Source organism: Anabrus simplex, chromosome 2, assembly GCF_040414725.1.
Source record: "Anabrus simplex isolate iqAnaSimp1 chromosome 2, ASM4041472v1, whole genome shotgun sequence".
NCBI classification, from domain to species: Eukaryota; Metazoa; Arthropoda; class Insecta; order Orthoptera; family Tettigoniidae; genus Anabrus; species Anabrus simplex.
The window spans coordinates 871,180,680-871,198,256 of NC_090266.1; the positions used below are offsets into that span (position 1 = coordinate 871,180,680).

The 17,577-nt window shown below is 38.7% G+C and overlaps 1 protein-coding gene across 1 annotated transcript in view; it reads right to left on the reverse strand.

Moving 5' to 3' along the window:
* Nucleotides 1-15,277: 15,277 nt before the first annotated feature.
* Nucleotides 15,278-17,577, reverse strand: part of LOC136863153 (G2/M phase-specific E3 ubiquitin-protein ligase) — a 381,529-nt gene continuing 379,229 nt past the window's right edge. Inside the window, exon 10 of the mRNA XM_067139496.2 lies at nucleotides 15,278-15,514. Within this exon, the coding sequence (XP_066995597.2) occupies nucleotides 15,429-15,514 (86 nt within the window). The 3' untranslated portion in view covers nucleotides 15,278-15,428. The remainder of the gene's footprint in view (nucleotides 15,515-17,577) is intronic.

Below are 17,577 nucleotides of genomic sequence, written 5' to 3' on the forward strand. Positions count from 1 at the left end.
TCAGAAAGAAAGAGAATGAGATCTTTTGAGGTGTGTTATTACAGAAGAATGCTGAAGGTGAGGTGGATAGATCAAATCACAAATGAAGAGATACTGAATCGAATTGGTGAGAGATCGATTTGGCTAAATTTGACAAGAAGAAGAGACGGAATGATAGGGCACATCTGAAGACATCCACGTCTTGTTCGGATAGCTTTTGAGAGAAGTGTAGGTGGTAAAAATGGTAGGGGTAGACCAAGGTATGAATATGACAAGCAGACTACAGCAGATGTAAGATGTAATAGTGAACGTAGAAATGAAAATGTTAGAACAGGATAGAGTGGCATGAACTTAGGACAGCAAGTTTTTAGCTGGGGTAATATGGATCTTGTGAGGATTCCACAAAATCCTTGTGAGGTAAGGAAACTGAATGAAATATGTTTTTTTTTGTTGCTACCATATTTTCGGAAAAAGAATGAAAGTCTGTCCTAAAATGCACAGTCCTACAGAAAATGTGACTGTTTAAGAGTTGGTAGGATTTCATTGGTCGCTCTTCCTTCCTGGTGTACATTCCAAGGAAACCATCAAAATATGGAATACAGATATGGATATTTTATGACAGTGAAACACTATACGCATTGAAAGCACAAGTTTTATACAGGGAAAGACAGCAAGCACTGGGAAAAAATCAAGAGTATAAGGTAGTGTGCGATCCTACCAGTGGGCTAACATACATATATTCTAACCAGGCAGATAAAAATTGTAATTATTATTTCAACTCATTTAGAAAATGTATTAGTACAAATTTTGACCACTTGAACACAATAAATTTGGGAGATAAATAGACTTTCAGAATGGTGTGACAAGAGTGAGATTTTTATGTTAATGAGAAGAAATCAAGAGTTCTTACCTGTATTTATGTTTCATAGTATTTGTAAGAAATCTCCATTGTAGTAATGTTAGTCCACAATGGATGAATGTGTAAAGCATAACTTTTTCGAACACTGTCCACATTTAATGACTGCAGCATTTCATATTTACTGCAATGGGTTTCACATTTTTGAAACAGAAGTCACTTGTGTTTTGAAAATTACCTTGGCTTCTTGCAGTCAATTCGGCTAACATCCAAGCGTACTGATGTAGGTGCTGAAATCGTGTTGAGGGAAAGTGTTCGTAAGTCTGTACCTGTAATCCGAGGATGTTATTTAATTCAAGCAGAGTATCAGCCGACTGTTCAATATCAACGTTATGTGAAAGCTCACGTACCTATCGTGTATCTGTATAACGGGAAAAAATATTCATCCAGGGGATTAAGCTCATATGCTGTGTTGGGCGGGGTGTTATCATTATCCGTTGGGTTTCTTCAAGAACTTGTCCAACATTTGCTGTGTTGTGGACACAATAGGAATATAAAAGCAAGTTTCAAGCACCTGAATATTGAAGAAATATCTCTTTTACAAGTAATTTCCTGAAATATTCCATTTTACAACTACAGGGTTTAAAATAAGATGGTTGTATGCCACATTTTGCAGAAAACTGAGATACTGCCATCTATTGCACCCTTGTGGAGATACCCACCAGCAAGCTTGTCAGCAAGGGTTTATGTGAGGGTGAAGAGGCGTGAAATGAACTTAAATTTAAAAATAAAAGAGGAAAGTAGGCTAAGATAAGTTTAATGGCTCGAGTTTAACATCAAAACATCAGTCGTGTTATCCAACTGGCAAGCAACGCTGATATTGAAAAATGATCTAATACATACATACATACATACATAAATACATACATTATCATTATAGACTGTTATGCCTTTCAGCGTTCAGTCTGCAAACCTCTGTGAATTTACTAAACATCGCCACAATCCTCAATTTGCAACTAGTGATGTGGCCTCATTTAGTTCTAGACCTCTTATCTTTAAATCGTTAGAAACTGAGTCTAACCATCGTCGTCTTGGTCTACCTCTACTTCTCTTACCCTCCATAGCAGAGTCCAATATTCTCCTAGGTAACCTACCCTCCTCCATTCGCCTCACATGACCCCACCACCGAAGCCGGTTTACGCGTACAGCTTCATCCACTGAGTTCATTCCTAAATTAGCCTTTATCTCCTCATTCCGAGCACCCTCCTGCCATTATTCCCACCTGTTTGTACCAGCAATCATTCTTGCTACTTTCATGTCTGTTACTTCTAACTTATGAATAAGATATCTTGAGTCCACCCAGCTTTCGCTCCCGTAAAGCAAAGTTGGTCTGAAAACAGACCGATTTAAAGATAGTTTCGTCTGGGAGCTGACTTCCTTCTTACAGAATACTGTTGATCGCAGCTGCGAGCTCACTGCATTAGCTTTACGACACCTTGATTCAATCTCACTTACTATATTACCATCCTGGGAGAACACACAACCTAAATACTTGAAATTATCCACCTGTTCTAGCTTTGTATCACCAATCTGACATTCAGTTCTGTTGAATTTCTTACCTACTGACATCAATTTAGTCTTCGAGAGGCTAATTTTCATACCATACTCATTGCACCTATTTTCAAGTTCCACAATATTAGACTGTAGGCTTTCGGCACAATCTGCCATTAAGACCAAGTCGTCAGCATAGGCCAGACTGCTTACTACATTTCCACCTAACTGAATCCCTCCATGCCATTTTATACCTTTCAGCAGATGATCCATGTAAACTACAAACAGCAAAGGTGAAAGATTACAGCCTTGTCTACTCCCTGTAAGTACCCTGAACCAAGAACTCATTCTACCATCAATTCTCACTGAAGCCCAATTGTCAACATAAATGCCTTTGATTGCTTTTAATAATCTGCCTTTAATTCCATAGTCCCCCAGTATGGCGAACATCTTTTCCCTCGGTACCCTGTCATATGCTTTCTCTAGATCTACGAAACAAACACAACTGCCTATTCCTCTCGTAGCATTTTTCAATTACCTGGCGCGTACTAAAAATCTGATCCTGACAGCCTCTCTGTGGTCTGAAACCAAATTGGTTTTCATCCAGCTTCCTCTCAACGACTGATCGCACTCTCCCTTCCAAGATGCCAGTGAATACTTTGCCTGGTATACTAATCAGTGAGATACCTCGATAGTTGTTGCAATCCTTCCTGTTCCCTTGCTTATAGATAGGTAAAATTACTGCTTTTGCCCAATATGAAGGTACCTTACCAACACTCCATGCTAATTTTACTACTCTATGAAGCCATTTCAACCCTGCCTTCCCACTGTACTTAACCATTTCAGGTCTAATTTCATCTATTCCTGCTGCCTTATGACAATGGAGTTTATTTACCATCCTTTCCACTTCCTCAAGCATAGTTTCACCAACATCATTTTCCTCCTCCCCAAGAGCTTGGCTATTCGCAACACCACCAGGATGATTTCCTTTTACATTGAGAAGATGTTCAAAATATTCCCTCCACCTCTCCAGTGATTCCCTGGGATCTATTATGAGTTCACCTAAATTACTCAAAACACTGTTCATTCCCTTTTTCCCTCCCTTCCTAAGATTCTTTATTACTGTCCAGAAAGGTTTCCCTGCTGCTTGACTTAGCCTTTCCAGGTCGTTACCAAAATCTTCCCATGACTTCTTTTTGGATTCAACAAATATTTGTTTCGCTCTGTTTCTTTCATCTACATACAACTCCCTGTCTGCCTTGTCCCTTGTTTGGAGCCATTTCTGATAAGCCTTCTTTTAACGTTTACAAGCTGCTCTCACTTCACCATTCCACCAAGATGTTCGCCTTTTCCCATTTTTACACACAGTTGTTCCTAGGCATTCCCTTGCTGTTTCTACTACAGCATCCCTTTATGCCACCCATCACTTTCTATATCCTGAACCTGCTTACCGTCTACTGTTCGAAACTTCTCACTAATCATATCCATGTACTTCCGTCTAATTTCCTCGTCCTGGAGATTTTCTACCCTTATTCGTTTGCAGACAGATTTCACTTCCTCTACCTTAGGCCTAGAGATACTTAGTTCACTACAGATCAGATAGTGGTCTGTATCATCGAAAAATCCCCGGAAAACTCATACATTCCTAACAGATTTCCTGAATTAGAAGTCTGTTAAGATATAGTCTACTATGGATTGGGTACCCCTAGCCTCCCATGTGTAGCGGTGAATAGCCTTATGCTTGAAGAATGTATTCGTAACAGCTAAACCCATACTAGCACAGAAGTCCAGCAAACGCTTCCCATTCCCATTAGCTTCCATATCTTCCCCACATTTACCAATCACCCTTTCGTATCCTTCAGTTCTATTCCCAACTCTCGCATTGAAATCGCCCATTAGCACTATTCTATCCTTGCTGTTGACCCTGACCACGATGTCACTCAATGCTTCATAAAACTTGTCAACTTCATCCTCATCTGCACCCTCACATGGTGAATACACGGACACAATTCTAGTCCTAATTCCTCCAACTGACAAATCTACCCACATCATTCACTCATTTACGTGCCTAACAGAAACTATGTTCCGTGCAATGGTATTCCTGATAAAGAGCACTACCCCATACTCTGCCCTTCCCTTTCTAACACCCGTCAAGTACACTTTATAATCTCCTATCTCTTCCTCGTTATCTCCCCTTACCCGAATATCACTTACTCCTAGCACATCCAGATGCACCCTCTTTGCTGACTCAGCCAGTTCTACTTTCTTTCTTCCATAAGCCCCATTAATATTGATAGCTCCCCATCGAATTCCATTTCGTTCGCCAAGTTGTTTCCAAGGAGTCCCTCGCCTGTCAAATGGGAGTGGGACTCCGTTACCCCCATAGGTCCGAGGCTTGCTTAAAATGTTCTGAGCTCGGTCGATTCATGAAGCAGAATGCTACCCTACTTGCACATAGTCCAAGTGAGGATCTCTCCTCTAATGGGTTATGGACCACCGGTGGATTGTATAGTCCTAGCCGCCTGAACACAAGGAGGACCAGGGCTCAGAATATGTCCGAGATGCCCACTCCCATTCCATAGCAACTGGTATCCCGACTCTCAGGACCACTTACTAGGCCACTCAGCCGTTGCCCATGGTTCACGAACTAGGACGTGACTACAGTAACCCACAAACATGAACCACAATATTATTTAAGTTAATCTGGACCTCAATGTTCCAGTTGCTTATATAGTCTGCCTTAATGGAAAATGGGTTCTAGGAATCCATTATACTGAAATACTCTTCTAGCTTCACGAACTGATTCGAGACATGGGAGGAAAATTCTAAGGGCTATTGCCTGACTGAGTTCAAACAAATATCGAAACAGAGATCCTGCAATAAAATCCTAATTTATTTCACATGGAAGCTTAAGGACTAAAGAAATGACAAATTATGCAATTAGTTAGTAGAACTTCCTACCATTAGTTTCATAAACCATCAAAACTCAAATCATAATCTCTCCCAAGCTAACCTCTATGTGGAACACTAACCTTACATGTGCATCATACTATGTGAACGGTAATTGGAAACACTTATATGCAATCTGTTTCCATATTTATTTACACTATATTACATAAAACATCAATAACAAATGGCAGACTCAACTATGATAACATTCACCTCGACCACCAACCACAATAGTCCAGTTACATGGTCAGCACGCTATGATGTGCTGAGGCATGCCTGCAAATGTCCACCAATAATTACATAGCTGTATCAAGAAAATCCACAAAAAAAATTAATAAATTCATATTAAACCATTTAATTCATTACACATACTTATTTTAATTATTCTGACAGAATCATTACTTGAAACTATGTTCAGCTATAGCTATATATCACTTCCCTTTACTAGTCATTATTTTTATTTACATCACAACTCATTTTCACAATGAATGTAAAGTTATGTGACCAATTATCTTGAGTTAACCTCTAAACATACCAATTATTTACAAAATCGTGATCTTTTTTACCTAATTTTTTAATTGTAAAAATAGGCTATTTATTGAAAACTAATGACAGTGGTAACAACGAAAACACATTTTTCGAACTTAACAATGAAATATAAGCCACCAAAAAGTTCCTGTTTTAAAATCCCGAGTATACTCGTGATATTTTTTACGGGTTCTAAAATAAATAACACAGCACTAAACAGATGGCAAGTAATACAACATAACACTCAATACTGTTCATATGTTTGTGGCTGTGTGAAATGCCCTTAAACAAGGATCAACACACAAGGCTACATCGCACTCCTTACACATGTACCTGGATTCCCTCCGTGCCTTCTTCCCTCTAGCATCGTGCACACTGCTACACATCCTGCACATCCTTGTTGGGCTTTTCTTCTTATTCGTTGCAGGAATCACCGAAGGAAAATGGCGGCCAATAAGTCGCATTGGGGTTGCTTTTGTTGAAGGACGACCTGCTGCTTTCGGAGAAAATTCCTCTCTATGATGTTGTGCAATAATTTTCTCAACGACAGCCAAACGAAAGTCAAGGGCATTCGCCCTTCCTCCATGTATTTTGAAGAGGACAAAAGCATTCCATACTGCTAGTTCCAAGAGGTGAAAAAATATCTTCTTATAAAACTTTTTTCCTCTCTTCCGTGGCAGGGCGTTAGTAGCAGTGCGTTCATCTACTTTATCAACACCCCCCATTGTTTCGTTATCTGTGAACACAGATTTAGGTTTCACAACTTCCTTTTTCTGTCCTCCACGTCTTTCCATTTCTGCATTATGGATGGTGGATAGGATGCAGACATCTCTCTTGTCTTTCCATTTTATTGCAGTCAGTTTACCTCGCTGGAATGCATCAATTTCGCCCTTCTTGAGTTTCGTGCTCCGGAAATTTGGAGGCATATCTGCTCTACTGGGACGCACAGTGCCTAACATATCTGTGCGATTGATAATCAGAATGTCGGCCAGTTGGGGAGAACTGTAATAGTTACCCATAGTTAGACAGTACCCCTTATTCAGCAGGGGTTCCATCAGTGTCATAACAACTTGTGATGACATGGGTAGATGTTTGTAGTTATCATCAAATTTAGAGCCCTTGCCCGTGTATATGATCAGGGACCAAACATAACCTGTAGCTGAATTACACAGCCCAATCGTCCTTTATACAGCAGCAAGCTTTCGTCAATTGTCACATCCCTTTCCGGGGTACACACAGTTCCAAATTTAATAGACTTGTGATTCAGGACAGGCCATATTTTGTTTAGTTTAGGTTGTGGATGATTTTCTGCAACACATGCACTATTGTCCAAAAAATGTAGGTACCTCTTCAAGTTAAGAAATCTTCAAAAAGGAAGAAGTTGACAAAATATGGGTGTAGCTAATATAGGTGCCTTGGACCAATACATTTGTGGACCAATACATTTGATATGTAGGTTTCTTTACAATGCTTTGCAGTATTGTCAGCGCGATAAAAATATACATTTCATCAATTGTTGTGTCCTTCCATTCCGGAGCATTAGTCTGTCTTGCATACCTGTTAGTCTCGGTCACAAAATATCTATAAAATCACCGTCAATGAACTGACTAATATAGTGCATAACACCCTCACAACATGGCTGGAAATGTATTTCAGGATTAGCCTTGAAAGGAAAACGTGGTGCGGCAGGTGGTAGTGTTCCGGAAGTATCAATTTCACACCACGGTCTGGCACTTACAATATCACAATCAGATGAACTAGAACTACCACTTTCTTCTTCTGAACTGTCCTCAAAAACTTCTTCAGAACTATCAGACTCACTGAACTCAAAGTCAAACTCTTCTTCACTCTCCATTTTCACCTAACAGACAAAGTACACTTAGATAGCAACAAATATGGGAACGCCGTGAAAACGAACTGCCTGAGTCACCGACATCCACAACGGTTGAGTCAGAGACATCTGTTGGCAAAAATAGGACCCTAAAGTAATAATTTCCTAAACATCTGGCGGAAATATTGAGAAACAACAAGAAACGAGTATATTCGGGCTTTTAAATTAGGTACCAATCAATGAGCGACGTTCCCGAGTATACTCGGGCTTTTATGTTAAGAGGTTAACCTCATGTAAATATCTGATCAATGAACAAATTACCATGTCCAGACCTGAACCTGGTACCTTAAGCATGGACACATATTTACACACAAACTTTCACTGAAAATACAGTACCTTCACACAGATAACAGGTGGTCAGACTAATCAACATAAAGCCCCTGTAAACAAGTTTTAAAACAATCTCAGAGAAGGGTTCATTTAATTTTTTTTAAATTGGCTTTACGTCGCACTGACACAGACAGGTCTTTAGGTGATGATGGGACAGGAAAGGGCTAGGGGTGGGAAGGAAGCATCCATGGCCTTAACGTACAGCCAAAGCATTTGCCTGGTGTGAAAATGGGAAACCACAGAAAACCATCTTCAGGGCTGCCAACAGTGGGATTCAAACCCACTATCTCCAGAATACTGGATACTCACTGCACTTAAGCAAAATGCTTGTTTAAAACTGAGAAGATTTGAACTCCTAGGTCATTTATAACATGCACTATCATACCACAACCACAATGTCAACTGAAAAATCTTGAAATATTTATCAAAGCGAGGTACCTAACAGTAAATTGATTAATTTAGAAGATTACAACACAGTGCATATGAGTGGCTCCCATTTAATGACATTACAGGGAAAACAAATAATGCCAGATATCTTCTTGCATTTAAAACCATCAGATTTAACTACGAGTAGATAGAAGGGTACCACGACCACAACTTGCCTAATGAGTTTAATTGACATGAAGGAATGATATGGGGTAATGTATGGTTGCTTATACACTTATTTGCCTAAACACAATCATTATTTGAACTCACAATAACAATGTATGTTTGGTGTTTAAAGGGGCTTAACAGCCAGGTCATCGGCCCAAACATATGCTGAGGTGCTGTCTTGAGCACTGCCACGTGCCACTTCAAACAGTGGTTATAATAATTCATTTATTGAAGATACCCTACAGCAAATTATCACACACACTGGACATTAATCACATGGAGATATTCACAAGGCTACCCTACCAGGTTATATTTATACTGGGCACTCTGATACAGAGATTCTACCTCTCCAACACTATATGATGACTGACCAACAAGCACATCTATATATATAAAATAAGAGTTTTGTCTGTACATTGTTCAGAATTTGAAAAGAATGGTATTTCTATATCGGTCATGTCCACAGTAACAGGGAAATGCACTTTTTACTTTTCCGTAATTTCTGTCTGTCTGTATGTATGTATGTATGTACACGCATCACTAGAAAACGGCTAAAGAGAATTTAATGAAAATGGGTATGCAAATTCGGGGAATAAGTCGCTACAATCTAAGTGATAAATAATTTTATTCACACTGATAGAAATGGTAGTTTAGGGGAAGGTTTAAAAAATAACTTTCAAATATTTATGTTACTAGTGGTCCTATCTTAATAAAAATGGGTATGAAAAGTCAGGGAATACGTCGCTACAATCTAGGATATAAATAATTTTATTCACACTGAGTGAAACGGTAGTTAAGGAAAGACCTAAAATTTAATTCTTAAATATTTACATCATTAGTGGTCCTATCTCATTGAAAACTGGTATACAAAGTCGGAGAATGAGCCACTACAATCTAGTCTATAAATCATTTTCTTCACGCTGAATGAAATGGTAGTTGAGGGGAAAGCGTAGAATTTAAGTCTCAAATATTTATATTATTAGCGGTCGTATCGATAAATACTAAATAAGCGAAGTTATATAGAATTAAATTTCCAACCATTTGTCATACATTTTAACCGTACCGGCTATGATAACAGATATTCATGAATTTGTATTTTTATTGCTAATTCCATATGGACGCCGGGCCACGAGAAAATGCGTTAACAGAATTGAATGAAAATCGGTATATAGATTCAGGGAATAAGAAACTACAGTCTAAGCTATAAACAATTTTATTCACTCTGGATGAAATTGTAGTATAGTGGAAGCCGCCTAAAATTTAATTTTTAAATACCGGTACCTATGTTTTTGCTCCTATCGAAAAGTACTACATAACAAACGTTACAGAGAATACAATTTCCGATCATTTACGTTTTATTCAGTTTTACCGTACTGACTATGATGAGTGGTGTTTCAAAGTCGGAAGAAAACTAAATGTGAAGGCCTACAACATCGAAAGCGCATAACATTGATCAACAATAACATTACATTGACCATTGTTTGTTGTGATGTTATTTGTCTCTTATGCTGCCTCTCAACTCCGATAGATGGGATTACTGCTGCGTACCGAGTATAATAGCCTACTGAATATTGGCGGGAAATAGGCGGGGAGTTAGAAAACTTTCTTCTTTACCATGACATTCCTCTGGTTCACACGTTTTCTGATACAGCTGGAACATAACACACAAGTTCTTCATAGTATTCCAGTTATTCGATCCCCAATCTGACACGCTGTTTTGAATGAGCAGTGTGAATACTCAAGGCAGGGGCTGACTTAGTAGTAGTAGTAGTAGTAGTAGTAGTAGTAGTAGTAGTAGTATAGGCTGGTCTAGAATAATTTAGGTCTATTCCAAATTATAGCACCACAATTCACTAAATAACTCAAAATTCAACCATGAAAAGAGCCGTTTCTTAAGGAAAGCTTCTTCCTCTTGACTTTTATTATTCTACATTCATTATATTCCAAATTATCAGTGAAGAGGGGGTTTCTCCTCTGGCTTGGAGGAAAAATTTGCCTCCAAGTCAGACAGATTTTTCCGCCGCCCGTGCAGTGAATTTATATTATCCGACTCATCAGGTACTCCTACGAAACAGATTAGTAAAAGGGCATAGTTTTTGCCCTGGGAGTCTCCAGTATTCGACCCTCTCCCCGCCGAAAAAAGACGAAGTGTGTTCACGAATCACGGCTGTCTGCAGTTTGGTCATTCCAGCTCTGGTACTTTGGACTGTTAGATCGGCAGTTTAGTCCTGTTCGTTAAAAGTGACAAAATGTGTGGTGTTACATTTGATCAAGTATTTCATATGAAAGCATTGCTTTAATCGCGCCATTCGTACTGAGGTCATTGTAATGTATGTTCATTTCAGTTGGGAAAACCATTAAGACAGTCTTTCTGAGGATGTAAAAAGGCAGGTGGAGAGTGAGTGTCTACCATTATAATGAAAACTCCCCAACCTGATTGTGACTGATGGTATGCAAGCAGGTCTACCATTACGGTCAATATTCCCTAACTCAGTCTTCATATGAAAAAAAAAAAAAAAAAAAAATGTTTGGCGACTTCCCCGTCGCGTTTCTAGGGTAACGTTAAGGGCTATGCAATTTAATACAACCGAGCTCGATAGCTGCAGTCGCGTAAGTGCGTCCAGTATCCAGTATTCTGGAGATAGTGGGTTCGAACCCCACTGTCGGCAGCCCTGAAGATGGTTTTCCCGTGATTTCCCATTTTCACGCACGAAAATGCTGGGGCTGTACTTTAAATAAGGCCAAGGACGCTTCCTTCCCAGTCCTATCCCTTTCCTGTTCCATCATCACCATAAGACCAATCTGTGTGGGTGCGACAATGCCAATAGCAATTTAATACAATCTTGCTCTCAAAATGTACACTAGAATTCCGTATACAATGTAGAATTCTGTAGCGAAGCACGGGTACATCAGCTAGTGACCATATATAACATCCCATATTATTCACATTCTTTAGAGATCTTGTTATGAAAATCATTAAGCACAATATAAATAGCCTGGATTTCAAAATATGGCTGGGATGATGACTTTACATCCATCGTTAATTAACTAAGATTCGCTCATTGACAGTCAAAATTATAACATACCTATCATGCACTTGCCGTTTTGCTTAATGCAAATGTTTAAGTTACATGTTTCTCATTTTAAAACAATGTTTAGGTAAAAGTTTAACACACAATGCTGTATTAGGTGAAGGTTCATTATTATACACAAGCCCTACATCACACACAAAAATACCTCCTATAGCCCATTATATGGCATTTCTAAAATTAAACCAACATGTACAAAGAAATATTGCCCTTCACATAGCAGATATTTATTAGACAGGGTGGTCTGAAACAATGTGAGCAGAGTAAGTCAGCGTTAGAGGGTTGGTCGGGCTGATAAATCATTCGCAAGAAATAATGAAATATCTTACACCGTTATTTTACCAGCTGCAGAAGCTAGCCAATCAGATCACACCGCAGGTGAATTAAAATATGCTTTGCGTGGCGGTGTTGGTAAATCTGTACATGGCTTAAGACTGGCATGAGAGCACCAGTCAAAGAATAAAATATCGCCAGGCAAGGGGTTTGAATACACAACACTGAGCTAACAGGTTCGCGCCAAAGCAACTAAGCTACGGTGATACTGGCAGAAACCAACGACGTGTGTGTGTTTGATGCTGATTTCTTGGCATGGTTCTCAAGCTGTTCATAAGTCATGTACATATTTAGCTACAGTACCGCAAAAAGCCCATTCGAATTCACCCGGAAAGTGATCTGATTGGCCAAATTCAGCAGGTAATAAAATGACCATAGTGCGAGATATCAAATTATTCATCAGCATGACCAAACCTTTAACGCTCATATACCCGGTTCACATTGTTTCCGACCAGCCTATATAGAGCTACTCACATGTACGGTTAGTGTCCTCGTGAAGGAGTCATGCCCGCATCCAGAGATAAGCCTAAGTAACTGCTCAGCAGCTCATCATGTTGATATTAACCAACAGCAAACCTGAGCGGTTGTCTTGCTTCCTGAACTGGTATTCCATATGATGTATCTTTAATTGATGATGTACACTCTACATCATACCGAGCTCGATAGCTGCAGTCGCTTAAGTGCGGCCAGTATCCAGTATTCGGGAGATAGTAGGTTCGAACCCCACTATCGGCAGCCCTGAAAATGGTTTTCTGTGGTTTCCCATTTTCACACCAGGCATAGAACATAAAATCTCCTTGTGGTTTACTAAGCAATTTTTATGACCTGATTGATCATTTATAAGTTCATGATTTGATTGTAGATGTTATTAAATTAAATAACTTGCACTGCCTACTTGATTACCTTGAAAAATGCTCTTTACCTTGCCATTTACACATTACCTATTTGTCATAGATAATTGGTACTATGTTATGCTCATAGAATGATGTACTAACTTGCACCTGCATTCATAACGAATCTCTGCCACCTAAAATAAATATTTTGCACCAATACTCTGTTCTTCTGCACACTAAGCAAAGTCTGTTGACGGAATTTAACAGTACCTGCACAGAATGAAGCTTAGGACTACATAGTGCGCCCTCATCATGTTGATATTAATAAACTGCAAGCCTGAGCTGGTTAAGACATTTGTTATGAATGCAGGTCCAAATTAGTACACTATTCTATGAGCATAACATAGTGCCAATTATCTATGCAAATAGATAATGTGTAACTTCTGTTATCTGTTAGACTTTAGTAAGTAACTCATACTCCACAAATTACAATATGCGGTTTTAACCAATGCACAATTTTTCGATATCATAAGCAAATCACTACGGCTGAAAGACATTATTACACCATAATCTGTCCAGCACATCTATTATTAGGCCTGCTTGGTTTCGGGCATGTGGTGTTACGCCCACGACTCATCACCAGTGACAATACCTTTCAGAAAATCATGCCCTTCTGAGGTGTAACGCGTTAAGTGATCCATGCCTGGCATCATTTGCTGGCCCTTGTGGTTGTCTGTCAGGTTCTTAGACCCCCAGCGAGCACTACCTTTATGGAATTTCAATGTGTCATGAACAATGTCATACACCACACCATAGGAAATGTTGAACGTCTGCGGTAAGGTTCGCAGGTGCACACGCCAGTCGTTCAAAATTGCTGCCTTAATGGCATGGACATTCTGCAGAGTTGAAGCTGTTACCGGCTGACCGGAGCGCAGCAAATCACTAATGTTCACACGGTCCTCTTAGAATAATGCACACCACCTGGAGAAATTGCTATGGTCCCCATACAAGCCATGCATGTCCCTGTGAATTTCACTTGGTGTATACCCATTGGCCCACAAATATCGAACTAGACATCACTGCTCTTCACACGTGGATGACAGTAACAGGGGTGCCATGTTTCTTTGCTAATTCAGGCTTTTCTCGCTAGAGCTGCACGTCTAACAAAATACCTTCTGTAGCGCAAACTTTGAACTATATTGTCGTTAAATTTCAACATTTGAGCTGCAATATCAGGGGAGAGAAAATTATATTGCGTTACTTTCCAATCTGCCCTCATAATACAGTATGTCCAATTATTTTACTTTATCTCGAAACATACACGCGATGGCAATCAAATTTTAATACTTTGGTTTTTTTTAAGCAGCCCTTATATATCAACCTACAGTATTTTGGTATCATTCACAAACAAAATCTGTTGGCTGTGTGTTTGACGTGTATTTCAGGGTAAAAAAACAAGTTCACTGCTTCAGAATTTTTTTTGTGTTCCCTTGAAAATTTAACAGTTTTACTGTACTACTACTAATAATTGGATGCAGAATGCAACACAAGTCGTCTTCAACATGTGAGCAATTATATGAAGAGCCAAGATTTTTACCACCTATCAAACATCATTTACTTCAGCCAGGATTGACATTGTTACAGGCTTTATGGTTTCCGAAGATGAATCCATGAACACAGGATAATGAACAAGTCACATTACTTCTGATCCACCAAGGCAACCGACTTAATGCTGTGAAAGTAATATTTCAATGACTTCCTTCCTTCTAAGCCAGCTAGACTAAAAGCACAGGACAAAAGTACTGTCTACATGAATAAGGATTTCTTAAGTAAAGGTGTTGAATTTGGTTTTCTTTCCCCTAAGGAATTGTTTGAAACATTCCAGAGAATACAGTAATAGATGAGCAAAATATTTCATGCCTGCATTCAAAATTACAGCACAGAATTTCATTGATATACTTTGTTTATCGTAACTGAAACTTAGGGTCATATGTAGAAGGTTATTTATATGAATTTACAAAGTGGCCTGCATCGTTATTCATTCTTTCCCCTTCTTTTCTCTGATTATTACCTATACCTATAATATATTCCTTTGTAAATAAATATAAAGCTTCCAGTAAGATTATCAGAAATTTTGGAATGTTTACAAAAACAATGGCTAAGAAGGATGTATAATTTGATAATGATATGCACTTATATTAGTACACAAAGAAACATTGGCGTGACAATATTTTTGCATCTCTATTATTATATCACCACCAACATTTCAAGAATAATGTGAGACATGATAGCAAAGTAAAAGAATTCCAAAGAATAAAATTCTACACACTTTCATATTCTCAGTGGAATATATTTACAATTAATATATACATATATAAAAAGAGACAATTTGACACTTTTTTTATCAACATATTTTTATTACATTAACAGACAATTTGCCACACCAACATCAAATATCATGTCAAAAGTGGTATGGGAAGAAGTGAAGACTAGGTTTATGAAACATGAGGTGTGTGCAACCGGTCTGCATGATGTCCATTACGGCGAAGCCTACGAGACGTTCGCTGAAGTGGTAAAGAACCTGTGTATGATGAAAGCATAAGAAACAATTAGAAAGAACACAGAAGCTGTTTTATGATCCTGAAAGATCTCAGTGGCATTCCAAGTGTTATTAATGATATGCACTTGTATCAGTACACAAAGGAACATTGGCGTGACAATATTCTTGCAACTCTTATTATATCACCACCAATATTTCAAGTATAATGTGCAACATGATAGCAGTTTAAGAGAAAACCAAAGAATAAAATTCTAGCATTCATTAGTTTTATACATCATACATTCAATGAACTGTACTACACTATAATACTATTAAACGACGAAACAGCACAAATATTTCAAAAGTTTTAACAAGTAATAAGAGAAATTATGTAACGTTAAGAAAATCAAGTCCTGTGGCTTAACTGCAACCAAACACTACTGGTAAATCCTGCAATACCTCTCAGTTAAACAACACTGAGAAGGGTCTGAACTTCGACGGATGCTACTTGGTGTTAGGTGGTAAAGAAGAGGGGCAGTTTACCACAGGTTTCTAGTGAACACTTATCACTTGATGTGGGATACTATAATTTATAATTACAAATAGGATAAGGGCAGCAGAAAATACAAGAAATAAGAATAACCAGTTTATAAGCATTATTTGAGGAACAAAGAAATATTAAGCTTTTAATTATTATAGTATGACACTTGTTAGTAAGATACCTTGCATTCCCCAAAAATAATTTCTAAAAGCCTTCCCTATTAAGGTTCAATTATAGTTTCTGAAACACACACTAAATTTATTAAGAGTACTATACCAAAAAATGATAAGATTTAAGTCATTTTAATAAATCACACATACAAACTTCCGGTACTGCACCATCCAGGATAGTCTACTGTACTTGATGATGATGCTTGTTTAAGGGAGTCTAATATTTAGGTCATCGGCCCCTAATGGTACGAAATGCGACAAAATGTATTGACAATTTAAAAGTCCAATATCATCCACTGACCAGAATTCAATACGTGATGACGAAGAATGAAGGGATGGATATGAATTTAAAACAATCAGTGGATCTGACACACAATGCCCCACATTCCCAGAAACTAGCATTAAACAATAGCATACCTGCCAACTTTCGAAAAGAGAAATCCGGAAGATACTTAAGCGGAAAATTTTTAACAGCACGCGCATGCGTAACAGTCTTGAGACATAATGAAAAAGGACGGCAGGGGGGGGGGGGGAATTATAAACAATGCTAATACAAGACAAATACAGTACAACCTCGATTCATTGTTCCCGGAACCATCGCCCTCTACTATGACTGCGCTAATACGCCTTCCCAATATAGCAATATGAGCGATATGGGCCTAGTTCCCATTCCTACCACCGAGCGCTGCTTCGCTGGCATTGAAACACGATTGTTCATTACAGCACACGTTAAGTGTTTAGTATATTTCTGTTCAAATATATAACCAATCACTCAAAAAACATGTATGAATCACACCTTACACCTTAATAAAGAAATTCAGTGAAGAACGTACCCCTCCGCAGCGGAAAAGCTGTACAAAATAATAACGGTTGGTAGTAAATACTGTAGAGAATTATATTCACACAATTTTCTGTTGAAGTGTTTCGCGTTCTCGCGTTCAAATCTTTCAAAGATCTCTTATTTATGTGACTATATTATTTAAGAATACAGGAATAGCACACTCGCAAATAACTTCGCTACCGGACGAGTTGGCCGTGCGGTTAGGAACGCACAGCTGTGAGCTCGCATCCGGGAGATAGTGGGTTCGAACCCCACTGTCGGCAGTCCTGCAGATGGTTTTCCGTGGTTTCCGATTTTCACACCAGGCAAATGCTGGATCTGTACCTTAATTAAGGCCACAGCCGCTTCCTTCCAATTCCTAGGCCTTTCCTGTCCCTTCGTCGCCATAAGACCTATCTGCGTTGGTGCGACGTAAAGCAACCAGCAAAAATAAAAATAACTTCACTCAATAACTATGAATGTCCGATTTCAGAAGAACTGAAGTGAGGAAAATCACGCAACACAGGCACTAAATAGCCACTCATAGATGCAAGAGGATTTTTATGCTTTCAAT